The following is a 10,276-nucleotide window of genomic DNA, read 5'->3' as shown; positions in this document are numbered from 1 at the left end:
AAAAAAAAGAAAAAAGAAAAAAGAAAAGCAAGCAAAGCAAAGCAAAGCAAAAGAATGAAAAAAGAAAACAAAACAAAAAAACTAGGGTTGATTGTGAAACCAACTGTATGTGTGTGTGTGTGTGTGTGTATTATGTGGTATTAGAGATTAAACCCAGGGCCTTGCTCATGTTAGGGAAGCCTCTACCTATTAAGCTATATCCCTATCCCCTGATATAAGTGTTTCAAAAACTGCCAAAACGTAGTTTCTCCCTAAAAGTGTATCGAATAAAAATACATATTTCTTAGGTGGCAGTTCACCAGACAGAACTCCTAAAGCTATCTTTAGAGCAGAACTTTCTCTAAAAAGCAGACCCTTATGTCAGCCAGGTGTGGCAGTATGCGCCTGTAATCCCAGTACTCTGGAAGCTGAGGCAGGAGGACCACCTTGAGTTAGACACCAGCTTGGGTTGCATAGTGAGCTCAGGGCCAGCCTGAACTACACAGCAAGACCCTGTCTTAAAAAAAAAAAAAAAATGCAGATCCTTATGAAGAAATAAAACTTTAGCTTGATCTTCTTTACCTAGATCAGTGGTGGGGGACCTATAGCATGTGTGTTGCAGTAGGCTGTTTTTATCACTGAAAGCTCTAAAAGGCTCACCTTCACTGACCAGATAATAAAAATATCCTCTATTTTAGTATGAAAAATGTATAATATATAATATATATATATACATAAATATCAATGTAGTATTTTTTTTTAATGAAGCATTATTTGTAACAGAAAAAAAAAAAGAGACTACACCATGCCCACTAGGAGAATGGGTAAATGATGATGAAGACATTTTGTAGAATATGTGATGGGTGGAAAGAATATATCCAAGCATGCAATATGGAAGATCTCAAGACAGGATTTTTTTTTTTTTTTTTTTTTTTTGTCTTTTTGAGACAGGATTTCGCTACTCAGTTCAGACTGGCCTTGAACTCACTGTGAAGCCCAGGCTTCATACTTACAGTGATCCCCCTGTCTCAGCTTCCTGAGTACTCGGATTATAGGCATGCATTTTACCATGCCTGGCAGCAGCTCTATTCTTTGCTAACTGAAAGCCACATATTGTGTTTGTGATACTTAAGACCTTTAGACCTTTGGGAAACTTTCGTCTAGTTTACCATCCACCATGCTTTTCTAGTGTTCTCTCATCAGCACACCCTCCCTAATGGCATACCATTACTGTACTTTAGGAAAATGGCAATGGTGAAGGGGCAGATTTTGCTTTCCATGCTTGCTGTGAACTCTGGGTCCACTGTACAGACGATGCACAGGGTCTCCATCACCAGGTTGAGGACTTCCGAGCTGAACTGGGCTGCGAGGTGAATCAAGCCATCCAGGATGCTGGGGAGGAAGGGCTGGAGCACGTGGGTGCTCTCAGAGGCTTTCAGTTGGTCACAGTAACTGGAGAGACAGATAAGCAAGAATTACTCATAAGCAGACTCTCAATTCCTGACTTTTCCAGTCTTACCTATTACAGTATTTATAGACACAGCTTTCTAAAGCTACTTTCTAGACTCAGATATGTTTTTCCATCTTTATGTAGAATGTTACATAAATTTCAACAGCATTTATTTTTAAATTCTTGTTTTTGCCTTTTCTTTCTATACAAGGCACTGGAGCCAAGTCCTTGCACAGGCTAAGTATATACTCTCAGACTGAGCTACATCCCAAGTACATTTGCTACTTTCTTTAAAATTTTCTCCCCATTTTTAAGCATATCCAGCCATGTTACTACACCCAAATATAAGATCAGCCAAATGCTTTCTGATTCCTCAGACTATTGCTTTAGTCACATTCCTAAGTTTTGGACATATAGTTCCATAATTTACTAAACAGTCACAGTGTTTAAACATCCTTTTCAACACAACTGTTATTTAATGAGACTACTTTTTTTGTGTGTAACAGGGTCTTGCTACATTGTTCAGGCTGGCCTTGAACTCACTATGTAGCCTAGGCTGGCCAGAAACTTGTGATCTTTTTGCCTTAGCCTCCCAAGTGCTGGGATTACAGGAATGGATCACCACATTCAACTTTGAGAATACTTTGTAACTTCAATATTACAAAAATTTGAAGGGCTGGCCAGATAGCTCAGTGGACTAAAGTGCCTGCTTAGGCAGATGCAGCGACCAGGGTTTGGTCCCTGGCTTGCAATGCTGGCCCCACCCTAGGGCACACTGAACCCAGGAATGAGACTGGGTATGGTGGCATGCACCTGTAATCATAGCACTTGGGGGGCTGAAAACAGAAGGATCACTATGAGTCTGATCTGTGTAGTGAGACCCTGTAGATCCTGTACTAAATACATTAAAAAAAAAAAAAAAAAACCAAAAAAAAAAAAAACGTGCCTTGTTTCTTCAAGTGCTGGGTTTACAGGTGTGTACCACCACACCCAGCACAAATATATTATCTATGTATTTGGAGGGGCTGGGGATTTGGCTCAGCGGTAGAATGCTTGCCTAGCAAGCTGGAAGCCCTGGGTTTGGTCCTTGGCACCAAAAACAAAAAATAAAGCTCCTCTAAAAAATAATTCAACCAAAAAAATACAGTAATATCTATGTATTTGGTACAGGGTTTCACTATGTAGCACAGAGGGACTTGTAGTGATCTACCTGTTTTTAGCCTCTCCAGCACTGGGATTACAGGCATGCACTACCATGCCTGGTCTCGGTGGCTGGCTCAGTGAGCCAGGGGGCTGATGTAGCATGTGGTGCTGGGGGTTGAACCTAGTCTCTAGGCTTCCCTAAGCAGGTGCTTAGTCCACTGAGCTATCTCGCTGACCCTACAAATATTTTATCTAAATCCTCACGTTTATTTTTAGAACAGCAATATTGTTTCCATATTTAAAAGATTTTAGCACAGAAATATGACTCTGCTTTTTAAGTTAAAGATTTAACTTTTTTTTTTTTTTTTTGTACAGGGTCTCACTATGCAGCTTGGACGCGTAGTGATCCTCCTGTCTCAGCTTTTTCAGTGCTGGGATTACAGGTGTGTATCACCATGCCCAGTTTCAGTAGTCGGGTGAGGTGCTGGGGCTGGTATGACATGCATAACCAGATCAAACCCAGGACTTGTGTTTACCAGGCAGGCACTTTAGACCACTGAGCTATCTTCCTAGCTCAATTTTAAATGTTTTATGGTTATTTTATAGTTCATAAAGACCAAAGAATCTGTGGGCTTTGATTTTAAATCTGGCATAGACTTTTTGATTATTGGTACTTTACACCTTTTTTGTTGAAGTAGGGTCTTGCTATGTAGTTCTGGCCTCAACTTGCTACCCTTCCAATGCAACCTAAGAGTATTAGGACTTATAGGTGCACATCTTTATGCTTGACTTTTGATTTTCAATAACACATTGCTCAGACCTAACTTCTCCTGAAAACTGAGGCAGCATCTGGCTTTGGTCAGCTCTCAACTCTGGATAGTTTTCAGTCCACTTCTCTTCTAGTATAGTACTCAGCTGTGCTATAACCATCCCTTATCTCTAAATCTAAAGTTATAGTTATTTGCTCCTCTAATGAATTTAAACTTTATACTATAATAGATCTGTCTAGGTGATCTGTCCAGATAATACTAGATCTTGTATGTCATGCTACCATTAGGCGTTATCTTGGAAGTTCATGTTTCTGAAAGGTTGTTTTTTGTTTTTTAATCTCTTATGTATTTGGTGCAGGGTCTCACTATGCAGCTCAGACTCATAGTGAGCCTCCTGTTTTCAGCCTTCCCAGCACTGGGATTATAGGTGTGCGCCACCACACCTGGACTTGGTAGTCACAGCTGGCTCAGTATGCCCAGGGGGTGGGGGCCAGAGCAACATGTGGTGTGGGGGATCGAACCCCAGTCCCTGTGCTTGTCTAAGTAGGTGCTTAGTTCACTGAGCTATCTTGTCAGCCCTTCTCAAAGCTTTTGTTTATTTATTTTTTATTTTTTCATAATTTTATTGAGAAACAAATAGCAATGAGACAGTTTCAAATCAAACTGGTAAGACAGTTTCAATAATTAACGCATTGCATACATTTTTCCTAGTGGTTAATTGCTGTACAAGATGCGGACATGATATCCTATTTACAAACACTATTAGAACAAATCCCTCTATTCATTAAGAGAATGTAACTATATATCTATCCTAACCACTTTGAATACACAGATACAAAATGAACATTCATGTTCATGAATATTCCCCTTTTTTTGTTAAGTTCCATTATTTGAATATTATAGGTATATAAACTCAGCAAAATATTCTAAAAGAGTCCATCTCAAGGCTTTTAAATCAATTATTTCTAATTTTTCAGTTGCTCCTTATCTTATCTTGAAGTCTTCAAGGAAGATGGACACACCAGGAAGACTATATTTTTCTTGTGGCTTCTTAAACTACCTGGCATAGTATGACTTTCTTTTGAGGTACCTGCATCTCAGTTTAAACAGAACTGGGAGCCACAAAGGATTTTTACTGTAAGTACAACAAGATCAGGTTTCCATTTTATTTCATTTTTTGTATTTAGTGCAGGGTCTACAGGGTCTCACTACACAGACTGGACTTCTAGCGATTCTGTTTTTCAGCTTCCCAAGAACTGGGATTACAGGAATGTACCACCATGCCCAGTCTCAGTCACCAGCTCAGTGTGCCCTGGGGGCAGGGCTGGCACAGCAGGCCCAGGGTCAAACCTCCGACCCCTGCATCTGCTTAAGCAGGTGCTTTAATCTGCTGAGCTATCTGGCTGGCCCTTCAGGTTTCCACTTTAGACAAAGCACCCCTTGTTTTTGAGACAGGATAGCACTATGCAGTACTTGGGGTAGGCTTGTGCTTACTTTTGTAGCCCCAGGCTGGTCTCGAACTCACAGAGATCCTCCTGGCTCAACCTCCCAAGTGCTGGCATTACAGGTGTGTGCCACCCAGGTTGCACAGTGGGCGCCCTCATCCGGGGCCGAGACAGTGCACCCAGGAATCCGGGGCTGAGACTGCATGGCATGTGGGGCCTGGGATCAAACTCGGGTTCTTATGCTTGCCAGGTAGGTGCCTATACTTGCTTATGCCTCTGAGTCATCTTTCCGGCACCATAAAAAGTACCTTGACAACTCAAAAATATAAGTTGTCATTGTGAGACTGGAGGTAGAGATTAGGAAGCTGCTGAAATAATCCAGACAAGAAAGCTGAGGATGTAGTCTAGTACAGTAGCAGTGAAAAGGATAAACAGCTAAGGAAACAAAATCTAAAAGGCCAAGAACAGGATCTCTATTAATAAACAGGGAATATAAGACTCAAGATACAAGGGTACAAGATTTCTACCCTTACTGAAGCAAGTAGGCAAGATAAGCTAGGAGACAGTAAATAGTACATGTAGTACATGTATTGATGTTTAGGTACTTATAAGCAGTCTATTCTAATATGTACAATAAACAATGGACACAGTAATTTGGACCTCAAGGAAAAAAGTCTAGCATAAAAATAACTGGAAAAATATGAACAAATATAACTGTCAATATCTTTTTTCTAAATTTCTTTAAGGCAGTTTACAATGATATAAACTATGATATGGAAGAATAAGCTGGAGCAAAAAAAAAAAAAAAAAAAAGCGAGAGTGATGTGATGACCATTAAAAGATCTCTAGCAACATTAGAAAGACATTTCAGTAATATGACAAAGACATAAGCCAGACTGCAATTGGCTGAAAAACTAAATCGGAAATGACCAAATAGAGAATCACGGCTATGAAGAAAAGCCAGCATCTCTTCATAGATTAGTTCTTAGCTTGGGACCCACAGACAGGCTTCACTAGCACTGTATGCAAAATTCTGTAAACATGTCTGAGTATGTATTTATTTGGCATCCACATCCACAGCTTTTGTCACTTTTCAGAGAGATCTTACACTTCTAGGAGAACCAGTAAACCACCATCCATGTGGTCAATGAAAGATATGTATCAATGATTAAAAATAAAAAAGCTTTCTTCATATATGTTTTTCTGATTATAAAAGTAATACAGGGCCAGGGAGATGGCTCAGGATTTAAGTCACTGCCTGGCAAGTGCAAGGTCAATCCCCGGTAAAAAAAAAAAAAAAAAAAAAAAAAAAGTAATGTAAACTTATCAACACCTTAAATGTGTAAGTATATAAAGAATAAAATTTCCTTGTATTCTAATCGCTGGCAAGAATCAATGTAAACAAGAATGCTTGAAAGGTATTGTTGATTATCTAAAACATTGGAATGTGATGGGCTCTTTTTACCCTGAGTACTTTCATATTCATACCAAACTTCTCTTTCAGCTTGCAACTTTGAAAATTTCTAAAAAATTCACAAAACACAATAGAAAAATCTCTATTATTCATTCATATTTGCTTTTTAATTAGTTACTCTGGCTCTACCCTTGGCCCATTAATGTGCAGTTTCAAGTGAGATACACACAGATTTAAATGGTTTGGTTCTTATTTAGTTTGAAAATGCTTTTAAGGGATGGCCAAATTGCTCAGCAGATTAAAGGGGGTTTGATTCCTGGGCCTGCTGTGCCAGCCCCGCTCCCGGATCGTGCTGAGATGGCAATTAAGACTAGGTGTTGTGGCATGCACCTGTAATCCCAGTTCTCGGGAGGCTGTAAACAGGAGGATCACTATGAGTCCGATCTAGTAGTGAGATCCTGAACACCCTGTAGACCCTTCCCTAAAATACAAAAATAAATAAATAAATAAAATTTTAAAGAAAAAGAAAATGCTTTTAATCATATATTGACAATCACAAGGGATATTACATTTCTCTTTTTTTCATATAGTGGTACCTTGGTTCATGAACTTAAATTCATTCTACGATTTTGGAAAAGATGGCAATGTTTGTGTTAAAGTGAGAAGGCTGAAGATGATGGTTGTGTTTGTCACCTATGCCAAGGGTGTGAACAAAAACAAGATTTTGCCAAGTGCTTCTGTTTGTGAACTGAATTGTTTGCAAACAAAAGCATCCACAAACAGGTACCAGTGTACCTTTTTTTTTTTTTTTCAAAGTTTTATTGATAAACAGCAATGAGACAGTTTCAAATCAAATCGGAAGTACAGTTTCAACAAATAATACACTGCATATATTCTTCTTAGTGGTTAACTGCTGTACAACCAGTGTACCTTAAGAAATAATTAGGGGCTGGGAATTTTGGTCAGTGGTAGAAGGCTTGCCTACCAAGTGGGAGGCCCTAGACTCAGTCCTCAGCACCAAAAAAAAAATCCAAGAGCTTAAAAGAAAAGGAATATAGGGCCAGGGATATAGCTCAGCTGTACAGCAGCTGCCTGGCAAGAATGAGGTCCTGGGTTTGACTCTTGGTACCCCCTCCCAAAAAGGGAAAGAAATTAATGCATATAAATGAAATCAAGTAGGTCAAAAGCAACAGAGGCAGTAACCACTGGCCTAGAAAAATCCTTACCATTCATGTTTTCACTAGGGTAGGCATCTCAGATGTTGTAGAGTGGCATCAGAATACTTTGTCTTTTTTTTGTGGTTCCGGGGTTTGAACTCAGGACCTCAAGCGCTTATTCTACTGAGCTATCTCCCCGGCCCAATACTTTGTCTCTTAACAGTAATATTTTGAATTATTTTAGAGTCAAAGATCTACTTTATTTAGATTGTACAGAAAAAGATGGGCTTCTGTTCACAGCTATAACATTTAAGCATTTAATTAACAAAATAGACGGAACAGCCCATACCAATATGTGGCATCTCTGCCTCCACCTCAAAAGGTAAGAGAGCACAGGCAAATGAAAGGTGAATTTTGTGTTGACACTGTTGAGGATTCAACTGAGATACTTAAATTTGGAACTGAAAATATTCTTTAAACCAACAATGTTTTCCACTGGAATATAAATAAATGACTACTGAGCCTCTAAAGTATAAGTTGTAATAAGAGACAAGTAGGAAAAAAGAAAAAAAGCAGTGTTTCTAGGCCACATTCTCCCAAATTCAGTTTCTCATGCAGAGGCAATCCATCAACACAATGCTGAGGCTTGGACCGACCCTACTTCTACCAATTGTTAATTTTGTAAACAGATGACTTATTTCTATCACCTGTTTACACCTCTGAAATATAAGAAACTGGCCTGCATGGTTCCAGAAGTGAAATGGAGTTAAAGACAACAAGGAGCAAGAGAATAGGGCATCTTCTGGACTCAAAAAAACCACATTTTCAATCCACCTTTTCCCTCATCTTTCCAACGTTCATCTTAAAGGAGATCTCAGAAATTTCCAAACAATACAATACAGTGCATAACCATGGTATGGAATGTCTATTCTGGGTAATCTCCTCTCACAGTAATTATTTTTGATACAGGATTACCAAGGTGAATATTTTAACAGAGTCTATATTGTGACACAGGGGGTCAGTACACAGGAAGAAGCCCTTCTAGACCAGAACCTGAGAAGTGACTGGGGAATGCTGTTAAATAGCAGCTGCAAGCCTGTCAGTGAAAGGCAGGTCAGAAAGGAGGGAATCTTAGCCAAGCCAGGGTGCTCCCTCAAAAAGGCAACAGAAGTGTCTGAAGTGTCAGAAGTAGGGGCGCACTATGCTGGCTGATTACACTCATGTAGGAGAGGAGTGGCAGCTGGACTGCCAGGAAGCACACCAAAGCAAGCTGACCCATCTAGCGGGAGATGCTGAGAGGAAACAAAGGGAGGTGATTGGCAAAGGGTGCAACCAGCCAAGCCATGTCTCCTCCCAGCCAGCACAGGAAAAAATGAGAAAGTCAGGCACTTCTCTCACTTTCCCCATGCAAAATTTCACCCTTCTTAATCTTAAGAGGAGCTGAGGGACAAAGATCCATTTTCTGTAACTGCTTCAAGGCTCTCATAAATTCTTATCACCCTAGAGGAGTATACTCACCCCCAGATGGCTCTCACCGCAGAAATTCGAACTGATGGGGGTTGTGTCTCATGAAGACCACTAACTGTTGCCTGTAGGAACTGCTGGATCAGTTCAGGGGACATAGCAACAGTGAACCGACTGGCAGCCCAAAGGGCCCGACCCAAGAGGAAAGGAGACACTGGGAGAAAGACAGAAGAATTATAGGTTGGATGATGAAAGCTCCATTACATACTCTTTCTGCCTCCTACCTCTACTTCTCAAAGGTTCACAAGTAACTGGATGCTACATAATATATACAAGTCATTTGAGAGAAAAACATATTGTACAAGGCAAAAGCAAATGTGTGATATATGGCACAGAATCATTTTCCCAGTTTCACTTGTGCCTATTGGCAAAACACATCTTGACTGTTTGGAAACTAGAGATTTTACCATCGCAGTTCCCAACCCCAGCTCTCATTATTCCTTTCTTGCACAACTAGGTTAGTCTTGGACATACATATCTTTACCATTGTTATTTTCTTCCTGTTCTTGGATCACTGCTAGAACATTATAAACTAGAGTTCTCACTGAGTTCATTCTTCTATTTATAACCTGCCAATGAATTTTACAGTCCACCAAATAAAACGACCCTGGTCAGCACAGCACTCAAGGTTCCCTAAAATCAGTGACTCTGCTATTACTTCCTTTGTGCATTCTTTCTTTCTTCCTTTTTTTTTTTTTGAGACAGGGTCTGTATAATTCATGCTGGCCTAAATTTACTATGTAGCCCAGGCTGGCCTCCAATGCACATTCTTCCTCCCTTGGCCTCCTAAGTGCTGGGATTACAGGTGTGAACAACTATGCCCCACCTTTTATGCATTCTTAACTGAAGTACATATCCCTCCCAAGCAACTTGTATTTTACTTTGTCAGCTTGTGCTTTGTGTATACTACAAGTCAACATGTGCCCTTGTTTATCACCTAACTGATCTCTCATGGCAAAGTAATCCTATCTCTCAGCCACTATAATTCTGTGTTTAGCACCTTACATGCTGTGTGTTTTGTCTGGCAGTCCAGCCATGGTAAAAGGATTACTATTTCCTGCCTATGATAAACTGTTTGAGGAGACTAAACTTAATCAGCCTGCCACAGGGCTTAACTTAGTTACACAGATAAAAACATCTAATTAGCAGAAATTATTGAAGAGCCCTTAACAAACCAGCCAAATATTACATAATACTTTACATAACATTAAACAACAATTCTCAAACTATGACTCAGGAGCTCCTTGAAGTTTCTAAAGTTAAAAAAAATAATAATGCTAAGACCTCTTTAGTCCTCTGCACTCTCTTTTATAAATGAACAGTGGAGTTTTCCAGAGATTATACATGATATCATGGCCCTGAACACTAATGGAATATATATATTTACAACAAAT

The 10,276-nt window shown here is 39.7% G+C and overlaps 1 protein-coding gene across 3 annotated transcripts in view; it reads right to left on the bottom strand.

The window, feature by feature from the left end:
• Window positions 1–10,276, bottom strand: part of Ipo9 (importin 9) — a 53,437-nt gene that overhangs the window by 7,371 nt on the left and 35,790 nt on the right. For all 3 annotated transcript variants that reach the window (XM_023707965.1, XM_004625344.3, XM_023707960.1), the window contains 2 exons: window positions 8,877–9,036; window positions 1,205–1,431 (listed from right to left, as the gene is read on the bottom strand). In XM_023707965.1, the coding sequence (XP_023563733.1) occupies window positions 1,205–1,431; window positions 8,877–9,036 (387 nt within the window). The remainder of the gene's footprint in view (window positions 1–1,204; window positions 1,432–8,876; window positions 9,037–10,276) is intronic.

The sequence above is a fragment of the Octodon degus genome, unplaced genomic scaffold (assembly GCF_000260255.1).
Source record: "Octodon degus isolate 3935 unplaced genomic scaffold, OctDeg1.0 scaffold00009, whole genome shotgun sequence".
Classification (NCBI taxonomy): domain Eukaryota; kingdom Metazoa; phylum Chordata; class Mammalia; order Rodentia; family Octodontidae; genus Octodon; species Octodon degus.
This window is presented reverse-complemented; position numbering and strand designations above follow the sequence as displayed.